The sequence below is a fragment of the Heliangelus exortis genome, chromosome 1 (genome assembly GCF_036169615.1).
Source record: "Heliangelus exortis chromosome 1, bHelExo1.hap1, whole genome shotgun sequence".
NCBI lineage: Eukaryota > Metazoa > Chordata > Aves > Apodiformes > Trochilidae > Heliangelus > Heliangelus exortis.
Genome location: NC_092422.1, coordinates 161,904,412 through 161,931,429, shown reverse-complemented (window position 1 = coordinate 161,931,429; position 27,018 = coordinate 161,904,412). Strand labels below are relative to the sequence as shown.

The 27,018-nt window shown below is 42.7% G+C and overlaps 1 protein-coding gene and 1 long non-coding RNA gene across 4 annotated transcripts; one reads left to right on the top strand and one right to left on the bottom strand.

The window, feature by feature from the left end:
• Nucleotides 1-3,758: 3,758 nt before the first annotated feature.
• On the top strand, nucleotides 3,759-13,568 carry KCNA1 (potassium voltage-gated channel subfamily A member 1). 3 transcript variants are annotated; one of them, XM_071733409.1, is made up of 3 exons: nucleotides 3,759-4,041; nucleotides 4,159-4,346; nucleotides 5,110-13,568. In XM_071733409.1, exon 3 carries the CDS (start codon nucleotides 5,559-5,561, stop codon nucleotides 7,032-7,034), a length of 1,476 nt encoding a protein of 491 aa, XP_071589510.1. In that variant the 5' UTR covers nucleotides 3,759-4,041; nucleotides 4,159-4,346; nucleotides 5,110-5,558; the 3' UTR covers nucleotides 7,035-13,568. The 3 variants fall into 3 exon arrangements, with proteins under 3 accessions (XP_071589510.1, XP_071589508.1, XP_071589509.1); XM_071733407.1 differs by having other exon boundaries at nucleotides 3,953-4,041; nucleotides 5,107-13,568; XM_071733408.1 differs by having other exon boundaries at nucleotides 3,953-4,041; nucleotides 4,159-13,568.
• LOC139791318 (uncharacterized) lies at nucleotides 7,116-21,887 on the bottom strand. The gene is made up of 5 exons (XR_011723876.1): nucleotides 21,767-21,887; nucleotides 13,570-13,670; nucleotides 9,553-9,661; nucleotides 8,473-8,553; nucleotides 7,116-7,250 (listed from the first exon to the last, which is right to left on the bottom strand). It is a non-coding gene; the product is annotated as an uncharacterized lncRNA (long non-coding RNA).
• Nucleotides 21,888-27,018: the final 5,131 nt, after the last annotated feature.

Here is a 27,018-nt window from a genome sequence, read left to right as displayed (position 1 = left end):
TGGCCCATATTTAAGTCTTTAAAAAGGAGCAGGAAAAACAATGAAATGATATGACATGAGGGAACAAAAGTCATTGTCAACTCCCATCAACTATCAGTATGCTTTGAAGCATGAGATTTGATTATCCCAGTCATAACAATGCCTAATAATACTGCAGGAGAGTAACAAGGCTCATAAATCAGTATTAAAAGATAATAACATTTTAAAAGGTTTTTGTTCCCCCCAAGGAATAAAATCCAACTGTCAACACCACAAGCTGACCTTTGGTTCTGTCTGTTGACTCTTTCCATGTCATAGACATTTACACATGATAAAGGGTATGCAAGACAAATTTGGGCAAGAACATCTCTCTTCATGCATAGAATCCTCTGTCTCCAGGGCCATAAGTGATGGGCGTGGTGACATCTGCACAACTCGTTTGTGGGTTTATGCAGCACTATGATATAACTAGGTTGTTTTCCAGGCTAGGATGAATTGTGGCTATAATGCCTATAAACACCATACAGTTCAAACAACCAGGACTTTGCAATGGTTTCTATCCCATGAACTGTCTCTTCATATTGAGGAAATTTAGCATGCTGAGATCATCACTCATGATGACCTCATGAGTGACCTACACGATTGATGTCTTGCTGGGAAATCCACTCTGCTTCTCTGTCTGTTGAGTTAAATCAGTACCTTTTGGGTTTCCTGGTAAAGCCAATGGTTATTTTTTTAATCCAGCTTCAGACTCACAGTCATTCCATACAACTTTTATTTAATCATTACAATACACCGAGAGTTTTAAACAACAACTCATTCTCTTACTCTAAAAAAATAATTATTCTGTTCTTTCTCACAAGGGGACATCTTTTGTTTGCCAGACTCAAGCACGGGAGTCTGCAGCTTCCTCTACAAGTCAAGACTTTGAACTTGCAGAAATAGCTCTGCTTTGGCTGAGCTGACCTGCCTTTGACAGGAGGAGTCTATCAGTCCCTCTTGCCTCTCAAAAGTCAGATCAGCAGCCATCAAAGATGGCAGTGAAGCTCCTCAGCCTGTGCAAAGCAGAATTCCTGCTGCTTCCCTATCTGCTCGTGCTCATCTACACTACCATTCCAGGCTGGATGCACTTTCCACGGGGGAAAGGATGTAGAAGCATTTCTCTCAGTGAAGGCTCACAGAGAGGGATAACATCACTTGCATTGTATGAGCAGACCCACCACCACACAAAGCTGGGCTTTTGAGTGTTTGCAACTTGCAGTTTCCCTATGAAAACTTTTGTTCCTGAACAGAACTTCTCAGCCCAGCTCCTGAGGGTAATTCAGCTGCTGGTGGCCACATTTGCAATAGGAGGTGTGACACAGCAGCATCCTGTCAACTGACTCCAAATTTTATAGCAAGCTGGAGTCTCCTTCCATTCCTCAACATTTAACTCAAGCTACTTAGCACTGCAATGTGTAACATATGACCTCTTTGCAAACCTTAGTTTTACTTCTTATTAGCCTATGTTCATTAACAAATTTTTCAGTGACTGTGGATAATTGTACACTTTTCTTAGAAAGCTATCTACCTTCCAGCATGGCTGCTTGTCATTAATGTTACTTAGATTAGAATGAGAAATCACAGAGTTCAAAGCTACTTAAAATGAGGAGGGGGGTAAAAATATACCATTTTGTTCTTTCGGTACCCTGTGATGTAAAAAAAAAGAGGCATTATTAATTTTTTTTCTGCTATTGGTGTATCAACATCTCACAGTGAGGATTTGGGTTCTGCTGTGCTAAGACAGCTCACGGGAACAAACAGCCTAAGCAGTTGTGACAGGCAAAGGAAGCACTTTTAGTCCTGCTTTTCAGATATAAGAGCAGAATGTATAGATTTGTCTGCAATCACGCAGGAAACCAAGGGCAGAACAGCACCTTGAACTCAGGCCTCTGACTGTCAGATGTGCGTTTTTGTCACACTCCTGAGAGTATTTGTCTTCAAACTGGTACAGGGGGATCTAATACTGCACCAGAGGTGGGTGAGTGCCATCTCACAGAAGCTGTTTCTGCAAAGCAGCTCCAAGCACACAGAATGCAGAGCTCTCTGAATACTTTGCAGTCAGCTCTGTGCAGGATGTCATCCAGGCGTGGAATTCACTGCCATAAGAGGATGGTGAGTCAAAGGCTGTAGCCGAGTTTCTTGAAGGGTTGAAAAACAGCCTGGTTAGTTTTAGGCAAGGGGATTGCCTTTCTTTTTTTGAGGGGGATTTAGTTTGTGCAGAATCAAGATTTGCTGGGTCAAGGCTAGGTGCTGATAGTGAGCTACTGAATTGTCAGACAGAAAATTAGTGATCGTGATTTTCACTAGGTGAAGATTCTTCCTTTTTATTTAGTGTTTTGATTATTTTGCGAAGGAGTGGCAGAAAGAGACTTTTCTCTTGCTCAGTACGTCACCAGAAGTTTCTCACAGAACTTGGAGCATGTGATGCTCACTGGAAAAAAACAAAACAAAACAAAAAAGGCTGTATCAGGCTAGACAGGAAATCTGTTTTAACTTTTGTTTCCACCAGGTCTGGTGAAAGCAGCATGTAAAGCAGCTGTGATTAAAGCACAGCTAGGGATAGAGGAGTTAAGAAGCACAAAAAACCCCACGAAAGCGCTAACACCCCAAAACAACAAAACATGGGGATAAGTAAGGGGAAGGGGAGAAAGAAACAGTCCCTGAGGTCAGGTGGGTAAGTATTTTTGGACTGCCAAGGTGGTGATCTTAAGTGAAGATAATGTATTATGCAGTGGAAAGCTAATGAGACCAGGTCTGTTAAACACGGACTTGGTGTTACTTAGCTCTGGAGTGCTTCAAATTACACAGGCCCAGGTTGTATTTGATGACCTCTCCTGCTTTGCTTAAGTGTGCAGGAGGATTTTATATAATGTACATGATCATATACTGTAGGGAACAATCCTGCACTGGCAGGGGAGGGAAGCTGATGACATAACGGGTCTTCTCCATCTCAGAGTTACGTGATTCATCAATTAGATGAATTCAGTGGGATAAAGCAGCATGAAAGGGCAATTTCCCAGTAATCTGCTGCCTGCCGATTAACTCTTCCCTCCTGATTTCAGCCACACCACTCGGGATCCAGCCTTCACCACTATGTTCCAGAAGCTCCGTCTGTGCATCCCCGTCCACTACCAAGCGCACGGCGGGTCGGGGGCAGGGGGCCGGGGCCTGGGTCGGCAGCAGCACCAGGATCGAGCCGTTCCGTGCCGGGCCGGCCTCGCACCACGGGGGCTCCGGGCACCGCAGGCGCCGGTGCTGCCCGCCGCGGCTGCAGCCCGGTGCTCCGTGCTGGATGCGTACAGCCCTGCCCCGCTCCGGTCGCCTCCTCCTCCGGTGCCGCCGCGGGCCTACGGGCAGCGTTCAGCCGGCTCCTAGACGGCTTCGGGCAGGGAAAAGCGACGGCCGCTGCTCCTCTGCGTGGCGGGGGCGGCTTCTCCGAGCACCTGCCCGGGCCGCTTGTGCGTCCCCTCCCTTCCCCCGGGGCACTCCCTCACTCTCGTACCCCTGCAGCGGGCTTGGGCTACCGGGTGTCCCTCCGCTGGGGACCGGGGCCGGCGCCCGCATTGCGTCGGGGGCGGGGGCGCAGCGTGCGGCGGGGGCCGCGCTGGCGGCGGCGGGGGTGGCCCGGCCCGGGGGGGGGGAGCGTGCATCCCCTCCTCCCTCCGGTCCCATTCCCCCGTCCCCCCTTCATCCCCCGCCCTCCCGCTCCCCGAGCTGCACCAAACAGCTCTCAGGTTTCTGCTGATACTGCAGCGTCAAGAAATGGCTCGAGTTTGCTCCCCGCTCTTAGGCATTCAGCAGCCCTCTCGCTCCTGCCGCACGCGTCCATCTCCTGCCTCCTGCTGCTGCTGCTGCCGGGACGAGCCAAGACCGACTCTGGGGATGCGGCTGCAGGACTGCGGCTCTCCTACATCCCTCCAGCCGCCGCTGCCCAGCTGTCTTAAGTGAAGAGAGCAGCGGAACCCAGCAGCTATCTAGGACTCTCCGCTTTTATTTACTAACTCAAGCCTTTGGAAAAAGGTACTTTGCACTCTTTTCCACCCACCCCACCCCCCACTCCCCACTGCGGTTCTCGGCAGAAACTAATTAAACCCACTCGCCCTTGATGCAGCCTAAGACAGTGTATGAATATTTCAGTGTCTCGCAGGCAGCCCTGTAAAGCGATCGCTGTATTATTAAGAGGGGCGCAAGAGGAGGAGGAGGAAGGTTGAGTTTGCCGCTGCGGTTTGTGTTTTGGTGTGGGTTTTTTGGATGCTGCTGCAAGGCGACTTGACGCATTCCACCACTGGCTCCGACTCCTAACCAGCGCATCTCACTCGGAGCAGGTAAGGAAAAACCCGTTCTCCTCCTAAGATGTTGGACTCTATTTTGGACAGTTTGGGTCTGGGATGTCGGTCTCCCTCCCCCTCCTCTCTCTCTCTCTCAGTTGCGTTAGCTGCTGCAAAGTCAGAGAGGAGGCGCTTTGCGCCCCCTGCCCCAAAATCCCCCCAGCTGGTGTGATGAAGTTGTCAGTGCTCAGCTAAGTCTCCGCTGTCTTTGGAGCGAGGAGCGTGGTGGTCAGGAGACTGAGCGCAGAAGCTGACCCCGCTGAAGTTGCCTGGGAAGCCCTCCCGATGCGTGCGGGGCACTGCAGGGGCCACCTCGGCCCCTTCCTATCTTGGAGCCCCCAGTGTGTGCCCGGGAATGTGTGGGAACAAGTAGGGATCTGCATGCGCTGCCGTAGTGGGCAGAACGGGATGTTCTTGCTGGTGTGAAAGCCAATCCATTGCGCCTGAGCGTCTGTGTGTGTGTGGTGGGGCTCGGGGGCTGGTTTATTTCGTTTCTCTCCTCTCTGGCAGGCTCTATCCTGCAAGTAAGCTTTATGCCTTCAAAAGCAGGGTATCTCCATCCCTCCCTACCCAGCACACAAGAGGAAAGGACACGGGGCAGTGTAGGGGGGCAGGCGATGGAAATTTGCTGAGTTGGCATTGCAAGGACTCGCCTCCCAGCGCCCTGTGATTTATTTATTTATTTATCTATCTATCTATCTATCTGTGTGTATGTGTGTGTGTGTGTGTGTGTGTGTGTGTGATAACTTTGTGACAGCAGCTGCAGCGATGGTCGAGTCGGCAAGAAAAGTGGACGGATCGAGTTAAAGGCAAAAGGAGACGGCTGGGGAGGGGACCCCAGCCTGGGGGTGCGCTTCATAGATCTTCAATCTCCTCCCAGCTTGGGGGACAGGACCCCTCACCTTACCTGCCCTCTTTTCCCCCTAAAGGTACTTCTTCCCTCATTCTTCACCCTCCCACCAACCCTGATGCCTCTCCCTCTGTCCCAGCTCTCCTGTCCCTTTTTAGGTATTTCCATCCCTTAGGCTCCTCATCCATCCCTTCCTCGAGATCTCCATCCTGACTCATCATACCTCCCTGCAGACTCTGACCCTCCCCTCTGTCCCTCAACCCCTCCACTGAACTGCCCTGGAACTCTCCTCTCCTCCATAATACTCCCTTCCTCACTTCTCCTCCCCTGCCCCTGGGTCCCTCTTCCTGTGTACCACCATGACCGTGATGGCTGGAGAAAACATGGATGAGACTTCTGTGCTACCTGGACACCCCCAGGATAGCTACCAGCCCGCTGCCCACGATGACCACGAGTGTTGTGAGCGCGTAGTGATAAACATTGCTGGACTACGCTTTGAGACACAGCTGAAGACCTTAGCCCAGTTCCCCAACACTCTGCTGGGCAACCCCAAGAAGCGCATGCGGTACTTTGACCCCTTGCGCAACGAGTACTTCTTTGACCGGAACCGGCCCAGTTTTGATGCCATCCTCTACTACTATCAGTCTGGGGGGCGGCTGCGCCGGCCGGTCAATGTGCCCTTGGACATGTTCTCTGAGGAGATCAAATTTTATGAGCTGGGTGAGGAGGCCATGGAAAAGTTCAGGGAAGATGAAGGATTCATCAAAGATGAGGAGAGACCCTTGCCGGAAGGGGAGTACCAGCGCCAAGTATGGCTCCTCTTTGAGTACCCAGAGAGCTCTGGGCCTGCAAGGGTCATTGCAATAGTCTCTGTCATGGTGATCCTCATCTCCATCGTGATCTTCTGCCTAGAGACATTACCTGAGCTGAAGGAGGACAAGGAATATACAGTGCATCGCACTGACAACACCACCCAGGTCTACAAATCCAACATCTTCACAGATCCCTTCTTTGTTGTGGAGACCTTGTGCATCATCTGGTTCTCCTTTGAGCTGGTGGTGCGCTTCTTTGCTTGCCCCAGCAAGACTGATTTCTTCAAGAATATAATGAACTTCATTGACATTGTGGCCATCATCCCTTACTTCATCACCCTGGGCACCGAGATGGCCGAGCGGGAGGGGACTCAGAAAGGAGAGCAGGCCACCTCCTTGGCCATCCTGAGAGTCATCAGACTGGTAAGAGTCTTTCGAATCTTCAAACTCTCCCGGCACTCTAAGGGCCTCCAGATTTTGGGACAAACCCTCAAAGCAAGTATGAGAGAGCTAGGTTTACTAATCTTCTTCCTCTTCATTGGGGTGATCTTGTTCTCTAGTGCGGTATATTTTGCTGAGGCTGAAGAACCTGAGTCTCATTTCACAAGTATCCCCGATGCTTTCTGGTGGGCGGTGGTATCCATGACCACTGTGGGATATGGTGACATGTACCCTGTGACAATTGGAGGCAAAATCGTAGGCTCCTTGTGTGCCATCGCTGGTGTGCTGACAATTGCCCTGCCTGTACCTGTCATCGTGTCCAACTTCAACTACTTCTACCACCGAGAAACAGAAGGGGAAGAACAGGCTCAGTTACTTCATGTTAGCTCCCCTAATTTAGCATCTGACAGTGATCTCAGTCGCCGCAGCTCCTCCACAATCAGCAAATCTGAGTACATGGAAATCGAAGAGGATATGAATAATAGCATAGACAATTTTAGAGAGGCTAATCTCAGAACTGGCAACTGCACTGTAGCCAACCAAAACTACGTTAATAAAAGCAAGCTGCTGACTGATGTGTAAACAAACAAACAAAAAAAAACCCAACAGAATCCCCACTCACAGCTTGAAGACTTTAGTGACACAGTCACATTTTGTAGATGCTTTACTGATAGTCTTTGAATGCTTTATTTACCTCGTAAATGCACTGTTGCATTGCGAATTTTTGCTCAGCGATAAAGAAGCTTCCAGGATCCATGAAAGATAAGATTTGGTTTATATTTCAAAAGCTTTTTCCACCTGGTAAATGAGAACCATTTGAACTAGTTTAGTTTTAAGCTGTATGATGCTAGACCTAAACTTTTCCTCTCCCATCTCCCTTTTTTTTGGGATGGAGTTAACATAAACTAAGCAAGACAGTTTTTAGAGCTATAAAGCATATGCATGGATTCCAGTAAAAATATTCTGCAAAACTGCACAGTTGCGAGAAACTGCATCAGATAATAATAATAAGTAATAATAACAATTTTTAAAAAAATTAGCAAAAACCTGCAGCAAGCATCTGTCATGGTTTTTATGAAGGAGTGCAAATTTTCCTTCCACCCCCTACATGAGAGATTACATACTTCCAATCCACAGATCCACACAGCACCTTATTAAAAACATACTTAAGCCTGGTCTCTTTTGCTGTCCATAGAAGAACTATTCTAAGAGGGAAATAACCAACAAAACTGAAGACAAAACATCTGCAATGCTGCTAAGTTCTCTTACGTGCAGATGATTTAAACACACTTTTCCTTTTCCCTGTCCAGAACTGGATACAAAACTTTAAGCCCCTCTGTTGCAAGATAGCACAATGGAGTTTAATATAAGCATGTTTGAATTTGATACTACTTATTTTATATTCGCATGCCTGAAACGTTACCTCAGACAATAATGGATAAGCTTTCGTTTGAACTGAATCTTCTAAAAATAGGTCCTTTATCTCTCTTTTTTTGTTTCTTTTCTTTTTTTTTTTTTTTTTTTTTTGATTTGCATTCACCAGAAGTGCACTCCTTAATTTATTAAATCGTTGACTAGTAATTTAAAGTACTGTATTTAAGTGCGTATGTTAGTCAAATGGGAACAATAACTTTTGGAGATCAAAGCATGTTCAAATATTCAGCATTATGGCCTATTTGATTAAGGTGTAACTTGAATTAATTAATGCATGAACTCAATAATAATAATACTAATAACAGTAATAATAATAACAGTAAAAACAAAATTTTAAAAAGTGCTTGATAGATGGAGGGCCTGATTAGTGAAACCTGGTTGTTTTCCTGCATTGCTCAGGGAAATGTGTTGGCTTTTGTCCAGGCGTTGTCAGAAGGTAACATAACCCATCCCTTAAAGGGAAAGCTATATGGAAAATTAAGAAGTCAAGTTATGTATAGCGACACCTGAAACCTACTATCCTTTATAGTTGAAAGGTGCAGATGCATGCTTTTTGGTGCATTCTCAGAATGTAAATGAAACTTACCTACTATATGCATCCAAATTGCAGCAGCTGGTTTCTTTTGCAGCCATTAGTTGAGACTTTTTTGTATTCCCTTAAAACTCACTGAAGAGACACAACGGATTGATTTAGGTAGTTGCGCAGTGCCTTTATCTTACATCCCCCTAAATTGCTGAAAGTGCCTCTGGGAGCTGAGCTGATCAGAGATAAACAAGGTAAGGGCAAGGCCCCAACCTGCCAGGGTTGTTCTGTGTTCCCTCCTGGCACAGCACAGGAGGGGGCAGAGAAGCAAGGGAGGAGCAGGTGCGAGTGAGAGGGATGCAGGAGAGGTGGGCAGGGACCACCCATGGGACACCTTCCTTCTCCTGCTGCAGGGCTCAGCATTTGCTTCTGCCAAATAACTTACAGTTGTGTTTATGCAAGACTTCAAGTTTCCCTAGGTTGTTAACAGAGACACCTCTGCCATCACTGTATCTGCCCTTCCTTTCCCTGAGATGGCTTTTTGGCAGCCCGTCCCAGCATGGTAGGACACAGAGGGAACTAAGGACCAGCATCCCTGTCAGGCAGCCAGACTGCAGGGCTGTGTTTTGCTTTCCCTTGGATTCCCCAGTGGGTAGGTGAGAGAGGCTTTCCAGTGCCCTCTGATCCCTGCCTTCTCCATCCCTGTTCAGCAGTCTGTCAGATTTTAAATCCCATCACGGATCCTTTCAGACATATTCTTCTTTCTGGTCCCTAACCTTACTTTTACTTCCACTATTTTCTGGCAAAGGAAGCAACACTAGGAGAAAGTATCTTCTGCAATGTGCCAGCCTTGACTGCTAGGCCCTGGAAGATAACCTTTAGTCTGAGCTAATATAGGCACTGATCTTTATTTTTTTAAATGGACAAAATTAAGGATCTTCATTCTGCACTTAGCATGTGGCCAACTGCTGTTGAACACTTCTCCTTCCACACTGTACAGATCCTTTCTTCCCCCATCTTTGATATATGTATATATACATATGTACAAATATATATATATGTTTCTGCACTTCTGTGTAACACACATACATACAATCAAGGCAGTTAGAGTTAAAAAACAGCCCTAACTCTGCAGTTACGCACAAGCCTGACCTGCCAGGTTTCCAGAAAGACTTGACTTCATTTCTCACTGTGTGGCTTCTGTGAATCTTAATGATGAGAAAGCAATCAACAACTGAGGGACCTCCAGTTCCTGCAAGCAAAGCATCAGATAAAACAGGGCATTACATCCTCTAGGTGGGTACTGTAAACCTTCCTTCCTCTCCCCCACTCACCTCTGCTCATCATACACCTCTCTCCCTATTAAATTTTGGTAGTCCTGATTTTCACAAGCTTTTGAATTCTAGGGTATGACTTCTTATTTTAAAATGGACTTTAAATGCTGCACTTGGCTTACTAAAAAAAAAGCAAACAAACCAACAACTGAGTGAACTAAACAGCAATAATCAATTCAGTGCTGTGGGACTGATGATCAGAAAGTAGCATCTGGGAGACGAGGCCTGACTTACTGGTAACTTCTGGCACAGCTGGGTATGCACAACTTAGTGTAATGAGCAGAACAATGATCATCCTGCATATGTAAAGACAAAAACACTGCTTGCAGTGATTCTTCTTTGTCAGGAGACCTGGATAGATGGATCATTAGGACTCAGGGTGGTTTGGGGAGCCTGAATGTTGCTTTGTCCATTTATAGCTCACTGCAAAGGTTCTCAGTATATATGGAGTACAGGAATCACCTCATGTAGCACAGGCAAATTTTTGTTTTTGGCAAATTTGACACACACAGACACAAAACCCCAAACACAAAAAAGCTCTTCCTCCCTTTACACAGGAGTGCTGAAATGTCTTTGTGAGCCTGAAGGTGCACTTAACAAACTGCCTATTTTTTTTTTTCTTAAATTTATTTTCCTCTCTTTATTCTCCCCTGTTTGGCATATGTTTCTCTTTTTTTGCCACATATTGAGCCCTGTGGGGTTGTTGGTACGGGAAATGAACTGATGGCCAATTTAGTGCATCTCTGAAAGAGAAAAGAGAGGTTCATTTGGTAGAGACCTCCCAGAAGTGATACCCTGAGAACCCAGTAGGTAAGGGAGTCTTAGTTGGGCTGTAGTTTGGTGAGGCAAGGCAGTGATTCCAGCATGAGGAGAGTCACTACCCAAGCCTCCTTTATGAGGCTGTTTGCTGATTCCTTCGTTGCTCCTATGCAGCTTTTTCTTCATCCACTCAGTGAAGGGGATGAGGGAGTTTATCCGGAATGAGCAAGGCAGCAGTGCAGTAAGGTGCAGAGGCAGGAATGGAGAGGCAGTAGGCAGGGATCCCATAGGCTGGGATCAGTGCCAGAATTCCCCATCTGGTCCTACCATCCTCAGCTACAGAGCACCGGGAACAGGCAGAGGAGCAAAGGGGGAGAGTGAAAATTAAAGGCTCTGTACTCCCTTCCTTCACAGAATTTAGAGGTTTCTGCCAAATTACCAGCAGCTCAAATCCTCTGTGTGGCAGCTCCAGCAGAGACAATGAACTGGATTAACTTGTCTTCATGAGGAAGTTAGCGTGCAGTAAGCCAGTGTGAGTTCACAGCATCCTAGCAGACCCATGCAGATTCCCTGCATGGTGCCTCTTAAGCCTTATATCCACTAGGGACTTCAGGAAAGCTAATCTGAATTAATGAAAGGTGTGCATTTAAAGTAGATTTGTTAAACTGCTTTAAAGCCCAGCATGGACATTCTGTTACAGAATAAAAGCAACCTTAATCTGATTTGGAGTCATTCTTTTTTGAAAGGAAAGTAAGCTGAATTGAATTAAGGTTGCTTTAATTCTGAACACAATGGGGCTTAATGCAGTTTACCTCATCTGCCTCACAAGTTTGTTCAGATAGATGAGCCTTTAGTATAATCATTAAATGTAATGGAACTGACCCTACTTGGAAGGGCAAATTGTGGCCACGTGTTACAAAACCCTTAGTATGCGAGTGCTGGAAATTCACCTCCTGGCTTACTGAGGGCTAACGTGTTGTTCCTGGTAACAATTCTAGTGATTTCCTTCCTTTGTTCCTGGTTTACACATTTGTAGGTGTGAGGAGAATCACTCCTGCTGCCTTCTGGGAAGCTGACAATGGTCACAGCCCAAAGGAATTCATTTCCACTTAGAGTCTCTTAAGTGTTCGTGTGCTTAACCTGAGGTCCTGTTGATCAGGTGGACAAACACCTGAGAGACAGCCTGAAGTACTTGGGACAGGACAGAATTCAGCAAAAGTCCTCTTGTGTTCAGCAGGAATTTTGCCCAAGTAGAGATATCAGGGATCAGACCCTTCTCAGCAAATCAGCTGTGTATCATACATACAAATCAACAATTGGAACAGTGCCAACTTTTATTGACAATTTTTTTTTTTTTTTTTTTTTCAGTAAGAGGACAATTGTTTTCATTAGGCAGAAATACTGAAAGTTTGTTTCTGTTAGGAGAGAGCAGAAGCCCAAGCACACACATTAAAATCTGCTTATTTTTAGGTATAAGGAACTGAGGGCAAGTTTCACGTTTCCATAGTTCACACTTGGACGGTGCAGTTAACATATGTTAACCAAAATAAACTATACACTAGGACAGGAACATCTGAAATTTATTGGGAAAAGGTGGAAAGTTGTATTTTAGATTAAGATCTTCTGCATACATATGTAATATATGGAGTGAATATATTCCTTTCCGAATACTGACTCGATAACTGTTTTTAGAGGGATACCATTCTGGATTAATTAATTTGCCCTAAAATGAAGAAGAGGGAAGTGCTACAACTTTTCCAGGAATGGTCTGATCCTGTAGGCTTCCAGCAGCCTGATGCCACTGATTGTGACAGTAATTTCAGACTTGCAGGAATGCAGAATCAGCTCCAAAGTGGGATTTACCCTCCATAACCACGGAGCTGGAGGGAATTGGAAAGCTATCCTTGCAATTGCACAGCGTTGCAAGTTTGTTCCAGACCTGCCCATTGCATGTCTGAAACAGGCTCCTTTTCTGAGATACTTTAACCATGGACCTGCATTTCAGTTTTGGTTGGACTTATTTCAGGCTGAGTTTCTTCTTCTGTTTTCTGTTGTTCTGGCTTTACTTAATCAGGTGTAGAGGTTTTGGTTTTTTTTTTCCTGAAATGCTTATCAAGTATTCTTAAAGGTGTCAGTACTTGTATCTGCAAAAAAATGAAACTTCAGGGTATTCTACTGTTTCACTCAGTACAGGTGAACTTTCCGCCGGTGAGGTCAACAATTTGTGCTGTCAAGGCATAGCATGCTTTGATATTTTCAAAGGAAATCAGATGAAACTGAGGTCTTAACTGAAATTTGTCTCAAAGTATCTGTTAATATCTATGTAATATTGTATATTTCACCTGTTCACAGGCTCTAGCAAACATCACTACAAGTTATAAAAAAATATCATCTCCCATTTCGAGTTTCTATAATAAAATGAAGACGTTGTATTCAGTTCCTTTAGGTGCATCAGTCTTTGATCCATGTTATTGTTTCAGTGACATTTCTATAATGTAATTGGAATCAAATGTATATTTTACTTTTGTACAAAGTAAAAATGATATTTTTATGACTAAATTCAGCAAAACTTTACATATAGCCTGCTAAGATGAAATCTTTTTTTTTTTTTTTTCCCTTTCCTTTCCATGTAAACCATTGTTTTTTGCAGTATGTCGGTTTAGAATGACTAAATAACAGCTGTCAATGGAACTGTATATGGCCTCTCAGACATACCTCTGATTTTAAAGATCAAATATTACCGATGTGAAATGTATAAACTGAGTAGTCTCCATATGGAAGTGCACCATCAGGGCAACAAACCATTTAAGCTGACACAGCTGTACTTATTTCCACCATTTAAAAATCTCTTACACTTTGAGTCAAGTATGTACTTCATTGTCACATTACAGCTCAGTTTACTTCCAGTAGTGAAATTGTTTGACTTATAATTTTTAGAACATCTAATGTTACGAGTTCTTGAACTATTTGAAATGCATAGTTTTCATCTATGCAATTTTACCTGCTTCTGTACTTGTTCATCTGTTCATACTTGGCATCAATTAAAGATAATTTTTAAGGATCTTACCCAGGATTATTCTGTCTGGTTATTTTCTGGAGTCTGGTTTCTCTGCTGTCACTACTGGGCAGTTCTTTCTGAAATGAGTGGTTGGTTCATTGATGGTGTTCCTATCGAATGGTGTAAGACAGTGGCAATATAGTGAGTAGAAAATGTGGCTGTGGGCTTTGAGAGGCTTGGGTCAACTCAAGCTTTACAGTACAATTAATCCAAGGGTTTGGCTTCCATAGGCTTTGGATCTAGTCTTGACTAACATTCTGGGGACAAACTCTGCTCCTTTCACTGCTGAGACAGTACTTGGTTCCACAAAAAAACAATGGAAGTCAGATTAAGCTTACTGATTGTGTTCTCCAAAAGGCTCTTGGATATCAGCACATTACAGCTACATTCCTGAATATGAACCTCTGCCTGTTGTGTTGTCATGTCAGTGCTGACTTGAAATCAGGTTTATAACATCTGAGTGACTGATGATGGTTTTTTTGTTTGGGGTTGCATGTGAACAAGTCAAACTGAGGAGGTCTTGTTTTCCTTTGAAAATTGTTTATTTTTCAAGGTGTGTTTCATGCAGAGTGGTGAGCTAGATTCATGCCTGCTGTGTCTCAATATTTTATTCTATATAAAAAAGGCAATGACATAAGTGCTCATTATTTTATGACAAAAGTGCTGTGTGTTAGAAGTTCATTCCTAATGACTGCCAGGTCTTTCTGTAGATGTGATCTGTTTGTAACAGTGGGATGCCTATATGGTAGAGTGCTGATTACATGTGTTGACCCTAACTGAAAATACCCTAACCTTATGCAAAGAAAAACATTTTGTGTGGTCTGTTGTGTGATTTTATTTACTTATTTGTTTTGCTTTCTTGGTCAAAAAAGGTTTCTGTCAAGGAAATCCTTATTCATCATTAGCGTCAAGTATATTTTGTGAGTTTAGTCAATCTAAAGTTGACAAAAATTGTTTTGTTGAGCTCACAGTAAGGATTTGCAGTTTTCAGCCTTGAATGGGTCTAGTCCAAGTCCTTTGTCTGTTAGATTCTCTGTGGTGGTGTTCTTAATTGAATGAGGTACTCATGTCCATGCTTCATTTCAAGAACTTGATCATTGTCATTGGGTTGATGGCTCTAGGTGTGTCGAAAGTCTCATTGCTTCTTCCTTTTTTCTTTCCTGTGTGAAAAAATGGAATGCTTGTTTATCAGCTCTACAGTATCAGTCTTCTCCCTTTTGTCCTTAGGGAAGATCACGTTGCATTTTTTCGATCAAATTCTGATGTTGCTGCGTAACTTGTTTTCCTGAATCCACAGTTCATGTGCTGTGTTACCTGTTTCTATATCCCTCTGTTAGCTTCCTCACTTCTTGGTCACACTTGTGAAATACTAGCTTTTTCTACCAGCCTTCACTGCTGAGGTCCTTCATGGTCTGTCTTGTCATACCTGTCATGGATCTAGCTAAAAAATCTCTTTTTTTTTTAGGGAATGCCAATTCTTGAATCACAGTCATACATTTTTTTGAAGACCTTGCCTGTTTCCATCTGTGCTGCTGCTTCTGTGTGGAAAATGCTCCCACTAGGTTTCTTTGGCTGTGATGCTAACAGGATAACATCTCATACTTAAGGATTCCTCATCTTTCCCACAGCCTGTGCAGTCACTGTACCCTTTGCTATATCTTGTACTGAAATACTGTGATGTGGTCACTTTTGCTAAGTGGAGGTTTTCACACAAAACTATGTGCATTCAGGATGAGGTCCCCTTTTCCTTCTAAAATCAGTGCATTAAGAAGAAAAATCAATATTGTGTACAGAGTTAGTCGAGTCTCTGAATTAATTTCTTAGTTAATCTCAGATGTAAATAGGTTTGTGGGTTTTTCCCCCTGAAATGCAAATCCTCCCATCTTGTCGTTTATCCTTCATAAATTATAAAAGTTTTGCATGTTGAGTCATTCCTTTGGTTACACCAAGCAGCCTCCTTATCTTGTAGGTTTTCTCTGCAGCAGCCTACACTGAGGAAAAAATTGTGGCTCTGCAGATGTAACTGAGATAACAGACGTGTTGATGTTCCATGGAATAGAATCCTGTGTTCTTCATACACACTGCCACTCAGCTTGTAAGGGGAACACAGACTAATGTGATCTTATTTTGTCCTTAATTTGAGACTTTGAACGTTTGGTAACAAGGTGCTCTTTTTGTGTTACCTTGCTTACATAATATTGACTATTTCAACAGGAGTTTGATTTACCTAATATGTACTAGAAGTTACTCAGTTTGCATGTACTGTTTGATAAATGGATACCAAATAATTGCTTTATGGAAACATATGAATCTCAGATATGAATATGTCCTCCCTTATTTATATTTGAACAAATAATAACCCTAATACTCCACAGCATAAAATGACTCTTACCTCTGAAAGCAAAAAAACCCCAACTTTCTCACAGGTGTGCTGTTACCCACTGTTGAAGTTTTATTATTCCTATAAAACATCTGGAGTAAGCTGCCTTCAGGGCTGGCAGTCCAAGTCAGATGGCCTGACTGCCAAAGAAAATCAGACCATCTGATTCAGTTCTGTATCTGAAAGCAGCTGCTATTTAGTGCTGCAGCCAAGCTCTTCAAATATGTACAGGGAACTGTTGTGCTCTTGAGGTAAACCAGAGCCCACAGAAGAAATAGAATTGTATCTTTTAGCAAGACCATGATTTCATGCTCCCTTTCAGTCTGCTAAGGAAGGAAGATGAGAAACATTCTGTACTCAAGGCTTCTAACAGGTGCTTTCAGAGTTGCTTTATATTCCGTGGTTGGTCTTTCCATAAAAATGCTCACTTTTTAGAGTGTTGAGATTAAGCATTCGAAAATCAAAGAAGCTTTAATTAGCACAACAATACTTCAATCCACTGAGCTTCTCTAACAGTTTCCTAAAATATCTTACATTTTATTCCAACAAGGAGACAATTATTACTCTCGCATAGAAAGCTTTTACAGCAAGAAGATGAAAATGTAATTGTAGCTGGTATATTTGGTGACCTCCTCTCACTAGACAGGAACATTGGCACATTTGGGTTTTTGAGCCAGGGAGTATTCAGTTGTCACTGAGTGTATCATGGAGAGCTGGGTGATCCCTCAAGGGAGGACAGGTCTGAGGACAGCTGTGTTTCATGAATCTCCGTTTCCATCCTCCCTCCTTAACAGCTGAATGTGAGGAATGGGAGGTTCATCTGTACAGCTCACAGACTGCTATGGGATACCCTGATGCAATGAGAACTGAGGTTCAGGTCCCATCGTTTCCTAGGCTGATACCATTGAAACAGCCTAGAGGCACTCCAAAAATTTAAACATCTTTGATGTGTACAAATTGTAAGGGGACTAATGCCTGAGGGCTTGACAATCCAAGTGTACCTGTTGTAGTGAGCATATGTGGAGGTTTTCCTTTGTCATTTCAGTCCCTGTAAGATACAGGTTGTATTTTTCATCTTGATGCATCCGGACAGGTCCACCCGGGGAAGATGTGGCAAGCCCACAGTTACACTTTCTGGTGCATGCATCCACATCCATGGGGTCATGTTCTGCTTTTACAGTAGCTCAGTTACTTTTGGTAGAGCTGCTTCTGCTTGACAAAAAATACATAGGGCCTGAATCAGTCCTATGCCTCAGTATAAGGCTAAGCTTTATTAAGGATAATTCAATGGTGAGCAAGATAGAAAAACAGTCATCCAAAAGCCTAGCTCTCCAGACACACCATGCAGGCATTCTCCAGATATTTTTCCATGGATACTGAGAGTGCAACATGGACCTGAAATATTCCTTCAGCTTGAAAAAAAAAAAGCTTTTAATTTAATGAATATTTATTTCATTGCTGCTTGGCCATTCTGAACACTAGCCTGCATGTTAAAATTCTGCACGAAATGCTGAATGAAGGATCATCTAGACTCTTAACAGCATTTGTTTCTCTACATGTTTTGGATTGACTGTGGGAGCTGATACTGCCAACAGGGTCCTGCCTCCAAGTGGAATCACTCGGGCAATGGTAGGTGTTTGTATGTATCTTTGCCTTCCTCTGGTGACTTTGACCCTTCCCTTCTGTTTTCAGTGTGCACTATTCCTATTCAGCAAAAAAAAAAAAAAGAAGCCAGTTCCAGCTTAAAAGGGAGGTAGCTTTCTTTTTGTTCCTTTTGTAGTTGGCCAAATGTTGTTATAAAATTGGTTTGTTGAACTTGGGCTGTTACAGTGGCTTCGATGCAAATAAATCACTTGCGAATATTCCTGAAGTACTCAGAAATGTGTTTATTTCCCACTTCCCTGATATCTGCAGCTTCCATATTGTCATTTAGTTTGCACTTTCAGTTGCAAACTTTTTTTTTTTCGGGAATTTGAAAAGATAAAAGAGCAAAATATTGTGGTTTGGTTTTGTGTTTTTTTTTTTTTTTTTTTTTTAATTGACTTATCTTGGAAATACTTAATTGGGAAAGAATGAAAAAATAAGCAAGGATCTCTGTTACTTGGGGAATTATGATTATTTAGATGATAAAGATGGCTGGTGTTCCAAGAGAAGAGCATTTACTGCTAATGGGGCTTTAATGTAAACTCTTGTGATACTTATTATTTAAATCCTAAAGAGGGTAAGATAAGAATGTTGGAGGAACAGCCACAGGGTATGTACAATAACAGTGCAGTGTTCAGAGGGTACCATTTCTGCAGCGTGATAGCTATGCAGTTCTGGGGTAGCAGCCACAGCTGGTCACTGGAGTGCAGGTAATTCACCTGGAACTGAATTCTGCCCACCAAGCTGAAAGCCTTCTTGAAGACCCCAAAGTCACTCTGGGTCTTTGCTTTCATGGGGCACTGGTTCAACAAAAGAATGAATTGACTTTGAGGCTCCAGATACCAGATGAGAAGTCTTTTTGCTTATGAGAAAAACACTGATTCAAAATAAACTTTCTTGCCCTGAACAAATTTGTTCAACCAATTGTGATGGGCTAACAATCTTCCAGTGGACTTCACACTTGGCTTCTGTCATTTTGGCTCTTATCTTTTGTGTCTTTTTTCCTCTGTGCTTTCACTCATCCTCCTTGAGTTTGAGACATGACACTGGCGAGAGCCAGAACATTGCTGTGTTTTGTGTGCTGTGGCTGTTCTGACAGGGACACTGTTGAAATGTCCTGACTTAGGTGAAATTTGTTTTGCTGAGTGCTCCAGCAAGTCTGTATGTTTGGTGTGGAGTCTTCAAAGCTGCTGATTTGTCCTGGGGTAGCGTTGGATTGATCCTCAACATGGCAGTAAAGGGCATCCTGTCAGCAGATGGGATGAGAAATGCATTAAGATCTTGGTGTCATTAAAAACTGTAATGCCTTCCTGGTGTCTGGGCAGAACTGGAGTTCTGCTCTGGTCTACTTTGGCTTTGTGTCTGTTTGCCCTCTAAATATTTAATGTGCTGTTCTCCTCATTTGGTAGCATTCCAGTGTGCTGATGAAGAGCAGCCGTGTTTTTGTCTCAGAAGCAGCTGCATTTCAAAAATGGGAAGGGAGCTTGCCTTTCAGTTTTTTAAATTGATACAGGGCTTGGGGACTGTTTGGGGTGAAATGCCCTATGTTAATATGGGGCATCAATCTGTATGTGGGAGGATACTAAACAGCATTCTGAAACTATGGTAGTCAGTATCTTTATTAATTAAAGGTAGGAAATGGAAGCTGGGTCTCACTGCATGGTATGCAGCCACTATTGCTAATGCATATTCAAAGCATGCATTCTGTCTGACAGGGTTGTGATGTGTTTTTCTGGGTCTTCAAACGTCTGTGATCTCATCCATTTATGATACTTGAAAAAGGTTGCTGAAATCCACACCTATAAAGAACAACTCAGTGCTGCTTCAGAACAGATCGTTATGTCCACACCACTCCACATTCCAGGTTGGAATACCAGGGACTGGGAGAGTGGCAGCAGAGCAGAGGGATGTTGGTCTTCTGATTTCTGTGTCTCTTTTTTTGCAATACCCATTAAGTTCTTAATCCTTTGACTTGGGTACCAAAATGGATGTGAAGAATGTGGGAACAAAGACATCACTGCTTGCATCTTGTGTGGCTCTTTGCTCCTACATAAAATTAAAAATACCCTGGTACAAATTAACATACATACTTCTTGTGAACTAACCAGCTGAGGGTCTGTCTTTCCTATTCATATCTGGTGATGTTTTACATAAATAAGAGATTTTGTGAGGCCAACAGAGAAGAATCTTGCCCATCAGGTTCCACTGTAGTCCAATAAGTAGGGAAACAAACTTGCTTTTAGAGGAGAGATGTGTTAAAGTGACACCTAAAAAAATTTCAGCTATTGGTGTTTTGTGACTCTGGACATTATTCTGGGATCACACTGAATGCATGTTTTCAGATAATAAAATTGAAAGTTGGAGACAGGGAAATACATCCATAGACATCCTTTCATTTGCCTATAGGTCTCATAGCCATGATACTGTTTTAGGCAAGACTTAAATTCTTCTCTTTCACCATGCATAGATTTGAACTTAATTTGGAACACTTTATGAAAAAAAGAAGTGATTGCTGAAGAATTAATTTGATGTTATCTAAAATACAGGAGAAATGTCAGCTTTTATGGAGATATTTACAGAGCAAACCAACTTGTTAATTGCTGCTCTTCTCCAGAGTGTTATTAACACTCCTCTAATAAAGCAAGTGTAGCAAAAGATGTGATTTACTGTAGTGGAAATTAATATGCTCCAGGCTTTTTTTGCTTTCACAAGAAATACTATCTAGAAGTGTAGTGGAAGAAAGTAATTATTTTTCTCAAAGTAAATCTTTGCTATGATACTTTAAATCTACTTATGTTTCTTACTTTGTGCAGACCTTAAAAAAACCCCAAAACATACCAGTACTTTTTTCAAAGATAATTTGATAATTATATTTCCAGATAATTTGATCACAGAAAAATCTTAATTACTTTGAAACAACCAGAAACCTTGCTGCACAGAATATCTCAGGAGGTTTGGGCCACTTGGCTCATGGTCTATGTCTTCTGTAGCTTGGAAGGGTACATCAGAAATTAACTGAGGCCAGCATGAGGCATTGGCTGAGCCAGTGTTTCCTTATTTTATAGGGTGGTGCCAAGGGAGTGAATGAACCCCCTGTAACAGGGAGGCAGACTAAGCATCACTTAGATGCTCAACTAGTTTAAATGGGTGGAATTCCAGGGAAACCAGTGGCCCCATGAGATTACCAGAGTGAAGAAAATGAGCAGGCATCAGCCGTGGAATAGTAGTACAAAAGCAGCTTAAGGCAGCAGAGAGCAATTGAGGGCATTTGTCTGCGAATACCCATGCATTTCTGAGCTGATCTTTCCAAGTGCCCTAAATTCCTGTTGTGTTCAGCACCTCTTAATATGTCACTGAGCAGGAATTATATTAACAAGGACATGTGGAAAAGCAGTAGACGATGTCATTTGAATGATGCTCTGTGTTTAATTCAGACAAAACTTCTATGCTTGTCACCCACTCCAGACAGACTGCTGGTGTGGAGCACCAAGTAAAATGGAGCCTTGGATCTCAGGGTGTGACTAAAAATACGAGTTAAAACAAGGGTCTTTTATTTTTTTCCCCCCCATAATCTTGGTGATTAGTGTTTAAAATAAAGCCCTCTCTGGTTATTTCTATTCGGTGACATCTGGAGTGAGGCAGGTGTTTTATGGATAAATGGGAGAAAATCTCTTTGCCTCATTTTGTTTACAACCTGTATGAACAGCATCTCTGTGGAAGCTGGGGTTGTGACTGATAGGGAAATGGACTGACTGGAGATAAAAAAAAAAGGTCCTGCTATTTCTTATTTTTCTGAGCTTTTCTAGGGCAAAACTTGGTATGGGATTCCTAGAAGACCTATTTACTCTTTGCTGTACTCTTTCAGGTTTCAATTGAGTAATGTGAAGTAAAGCTCAGCAGAAGCAGTTAAGATGTTAGTCTCTTCATGGGACTGCTCGGAAATGGATTTGGTAAAAGTCTCTCTGCTTATAAATGCTGTACAGAAACACTGTAATCTACTGATAATACGACTAAATTAAAGCCTACCAAGTAATTGGTTTAGCTTTAGCCTTCCCAGTCTTTAGGATGCTTGGCTACATAAAAAAGCCATGTCTACAAATACAGGGTCCAACACATGTGATCAGGGTGACAGTTTTCTCTTAGAAAACTTGGGTACTAACAGCTTACTGCCTCTGTTGCTACCTGAGTCTGCGGAGTCCTTGCCCATGGAGGTACAGAAAATCCCTGGTGGGCTGATCTCCAGGGCACACAGGAGTTCCTTGTGGTCTGTGTGGGCTTCTGAACTTCAGCCCGCCCTACTCGGCATCAAGTGGAATCATAGAATTATGGAATCATTACATCATTATGGTTGGGAAAGACTTCTAAGACTACCAAGTCCAACTATCAACCCAACACCACCAGCCAACTAAACCATGTCCTCAAGTGCTACATCCACACTTTGTTTTTTAATACCCCCAGGGATGGTGACACCACTGCTTCTCTGGGCAGCCTGTTCTAATGCCTGACCACTCTTTCTATAAGGAAACTACCTCCTTTGAGGTAGTTCAGTTCAACCATGCTCTCAGCTGGGCAGTGAGCAAGCTTCCCTAAATGCTGATTCAAAGCTGTGAAACTAGTTGACTCTTGAATCATACAGACCTGGCAAGATGTCTGGGTCTGCTTCTTGTTATGGGCCTGCATCACAGGCCAGGTAGCAAGGCTGCACTGTAATCTGTATCTCTCTCCCCTGGTGGAATGAGCAAAGCCATCAGCAAAACCAGATGTTATACCCATCCTCATTTTGTAGTGGAGAGGATGACTGGAAACCACTCTCAGTGCTTTTCTTCTTTTCAGTTCTCCAAGAAATAAGGTACTTGTCTTACATTACAGCTCTTGACAACATAGATATTTTGATGTGTGTGGTATGAAGAATAGTCACACTGGGCATCCTTTTTTTACTGAAAAGTAGTACAGAATCACAGAACTACTAAATTTGGAAGAGACCTTTGGCAACTGTGCTCCAAAAGGGGTCTCCTAGGCCCAGTTGTATATGACCGTGCCTAGTGCTGTTTTGAATATCTCCAAGAATGGAGAGTCCAAAACCTCTCTGGGAAATGTGTTCCAGTGTTTATTCACCTTCACGTTCTTGTGGGTCAGTTTGTGTCAATTTTCTCTTATCCTGTCACTGGGTTCAACTGGGAAGAGTCTGCCTCTGTCTTCTTTACACCATCCCCTATCAGCTATTTTTGCCCTTTGGCAAAGTCCCCCTGAGCATTTTCTTCTCCAGGCTGAACATTCCCAACTCTCTCAGCCTCTCCTGGAGGATGTGTCAGATGCTCCAGTCCTTTTATCATCTTTGTGGGATGTGTGATCACAAGTGGGACAGTGTCATCACAAGAAACTGTGAATTCAGACAGAGGCATCTGTAGGCCCATGTCTTCACATACTTGACACTTCTGTAGCTTGGAGTCTGTCTGTGGCTGGTATGGCTGGTAGTCCAGTCCTCTGGATTGGATGCTACATTGGAATGCACAGGAACCCCAGAGAATATACATGTGAGACCATTTAAGTCACTTTATAAATATCTTCCCATGTGCAGTCTCATCCTGATTTCTAGTAGATATACATTGCTTTAAAACCTAAAAGGTGAGGTTCAGCATCTCTTTAAAGAGTTTAACAGGTTTAACATTAAACATTTAAAATTTAATATTAATGAGATGGTAGATATATATATATATATATATACACATACATGTATTTAGGCAAAACTGATAGATTTGTAAGTATCTTGTATGCATTAAAACTCTCAAGTAGTGGGAACTGCTGTGGGTTTCATTGATTTCCACTAAGTTGTGCCAGTTTACGGCAGATGTAAATTGGTCTGGTGATTTCAGTAGCAACAAAGTTGGAGAGAGGTGCACTTAGTGCCTAGTACTCCTTAGAATGCAAACACATGTACACTAATTATTCTTTAGGATTTAAATTTGAGATAAGCATATTTGAATATATAAGCACAGTTATTCAGTATTCCTCTAATTGTATGCTCATCCAACAATTTTGCTTGGAAAAGTAGGTGCATTTCATTAGTTAACTATGTAAAAAGCCTACAGTCTGTCTGTTTGTTTTGTTTTTTCCTATTATCAGCAGTAGGAAATATTGCACAGTAGCAAAAATATATCCTCTCTATCTAAGTTTTAAAGAAACTGACTGCAGTGCATTACAGAGCTGGAGGCTGACCAAGGAGCCCCACCTAGAGAAGACAACGTGTGACTGATAAACAACATGTCAAGACATGTCAGCACAATTAAGATGGACATCTTTTGTCACAGGACCGTGTTTGGGAGAAGCTGGTAGTAGGGAGGAGGGTGAAGGACAACAGCTGATCATACATGTAGTGAGATACTGTAATGACATCAGCTATTAAAGGTAAATGCTGCTGCACAGCCAAAGTTAATCTGCTGGTTGTGCTTCCCCATGTTTACAAGGCTGCTTATGAAACCAGAACGGAGTCTGTCACTTTTAAGCCTCCTACAAGAGGGCACGGTCTCAAGTTGTGCCAGGGGAGGTTTAGGTTGGACATTAGAAAGAATTTCTTTACTGAGAGGGTGATCAAGCATTGGAATGGGCTGCCCCGGGAAATAGTGGATTCTCCATCCCTGGAGATATTTAAAAAGAGACTGGATGTGGCACTCAGTGCCATGGTCTGGTAACTGCAGCAGTAGTGGATCAAGGGTTGGACTTGATGATCTCTGAGGTCCCTTCCAACCCAGCCAATTCTATGATTCTATGATTCTATCTCCACTGAAAATGTCAAATCATTTGGATGCCTTCATCCACACTGTTTTGTCCAACTTGCTTGACCTGGGCTCAAGACAGGGAGGTAAAGCTGCTCTTTCCCTCCTGGTATCACAGCATTCCTACCCATGGCAGTCTGAGGCATGCACCCCAGAGGAGACAGCGTGGGTGTCCTGAAAATGTCTTAATTATTTGTTTGCCGTTTTTGATAATTGCTGATTACTGCTGTGTGGGATTCAGGCAGGCACTGAAAAATTACAGTCATCATAGCCTGGGGAGATAGTGAAAATATCACTGGGAGTTGATGGCAGTGTGAAGCAGATGCTGCCACTGTAAAAATCCAGGCACAAGACAAACTCTGTCCTAGAATACAAGGTTACAAATCAGTCATGTCTTAGTTTTAATCAATTATTTTCTATGAAGGGGAACATGGACGGATTTATAGGTTGGAATTTCATCCTCAACTGAGACGAGCCATCTCTGAAGAATTAGAGAAAAAGGATGTGTAAATTCTTCTGATTTAGGGGATCTTTTGAGCTGAGGTCTAATTTGCAGAAGGTGTGGAAGTAGATGTTGGTTTTCTTCCAGTTACAGAACTTCTGGTGTGATTTCAGAGTCAGAGAAAACAAAGATGCGATCGGGCTGGTCTGGAGTCACACAAAGCAGGAGTTTGTCACCAAACAGAGCTCACTTCCCAGTTTACCAGACCAAAGGAAGGAAAGATGCATAAATCTTTGGTCTAAAGATTAAAAGATTCCCTTCTTGAAATATTGGTGGATTCCCAAACCAGAAACTGAAGGCAGAAGAAAGAGGAACTTTTACTTTTTTCATTTTACTTACTTTCAACAATATCAAAATCTCAACTGGGAAAAACTATCTGAAAAGCTTTTTGAAACATGCAAACCCATGTTTTGAAGTAGAAGCTTTTTCTTTTCTCCAGAAATTTTCATCAATGTACCCGAGAATTCTCTTGTTCCCAGAAGAAAACATTCGGCTGTAAAAAAATTAAATAAATAAATAATAATAAAAACCCCAAAGCAAAACCAAAACCAAAAAGAAACCAACCAAAACATAATTTAAACTCCTAGACTTATTCACGATTACTTTTAATTTTTAAGGGTGAAAGGGAGCTGAAAACTGAAAAATACCCCTCCCATTTTGCAGACTTCTTCATAGCCTGCACCCTGATTTATGTAAGTCCTGACCTGTGAAACCAATTCTTCACAGGTATAACTGCTCCCTCTTCCCCTCCTACCTCAAAGCTCCACTTCAGCTCCATCTTTTTCTGCTATTTAGGGGAGGATAGCTTGTCATGTAGAGAGAAGAACATGACTTACTGGAGGGTCAGTAGAGAAGTCTTGACTACACAGATGTGTTAACAAGACAGTTCAGTGATCCCCTCCATGGAAAAACTGATGGCACTTGAAGGCAGCCTTGTGTTTGTATTATGTGGTTCAGTAAGAGGCAATGCTTGTTCCCATTTAAACTCAGTAATCCCAAAGGCTTTAGAGACTGGAAACCTCAACATTTTATAGACAAGCTCTATAACTCACCTCTAACCCATCTTTCCACTGAAAACAGCTTTGATGGATAATTTCTAGTCAGTCTAAATTACTCTTATTCTGATGCTCTTCAGGATTTATGTAGCTTGTAGCCATAAATTCCTAGTTATGAGAATCCCATCAGCATAGTGATTAGGTATAAATAAATTCACTGCTCCATGAATTGCTGTTTGCCCATTCTAGAGAGTATTTTCATCTTATCCAAGAGAAACTCATCATTCATACATCTAAACAATCCCAATCCAGTCCTTTGAGCATGGGATCTTTGAGGTTCCAGTTGTGCTGGGTTTATATGAGAGACCAAGAAACCCCATCAATCTTCCTTACCATTCACACATCTTCAGAAAGGGTTTAACCATTGTAAAGTGTGGCATCCTAATTTTTTTTCCCAAGTATATTTTACTGTGACTTTTTCCTGTATTGTTTGACAGTTCATTCCCTGCCCTGCTCTTTGGTTTCTCCAAGCACATGTTTGGTTCTTGGGTTTTTTGTTTGTTTGTTTTTTGTGGTTCTGGTTGGTTGGTTTTGTTTTGTTTGTTTTTTAATGGACTTCATGTAATTTGCCATATGAGAGGGACTGGATAGATCTCAAGAAGCAGAAGGGGGAGTAAAATTGGGGCAGACTGAAGGGGAGACATAATTCCTCCTTATATAGAGCCCTCAAATTATTTTTTTCACATTTGAATTAAATTGTTCCCAGTTGCTGCTATGTCTTTGATACAGATTATCCCATAAATCAGTGCAGTAATTTAAGGTACAGTCTCTCTATATTTGTGTAACATGTCCACACAGTGCCAGCTGGAGAATCCATACCATGTTTCTATTTTCAGCACAATGTAGACATGGACCTTGTATCTGCAGATAAACTGTATCTTAAATTAGCTCATTGACTTTTGGGAACTTCATTTCTGCTGTGGCTGTAAAGCTGTTTCTGGAGCTCCCTGCTTAAGTGGGTATCTCTGCCCACTCATGCATTTCCTGGTGTAGAAATCTTGCAAAGGACACTGGCAGATTGGCCACATCAGGTAACAGAGTTTATGCACAGCCTATGAGAATATTGATAATCCCAGATCACTTGAGACTTTCTTCTAAAGGCCC

Bases quoted from the DNA above. Each gene is read 5' to 3' on its own strand.
- KCNA1 (XM_071733409.1), top strand. From the start codon at position 5,559: ATGACCGTGATGGCTGGAGAAAACATGGATGAGACTTCTGTGCTACCT.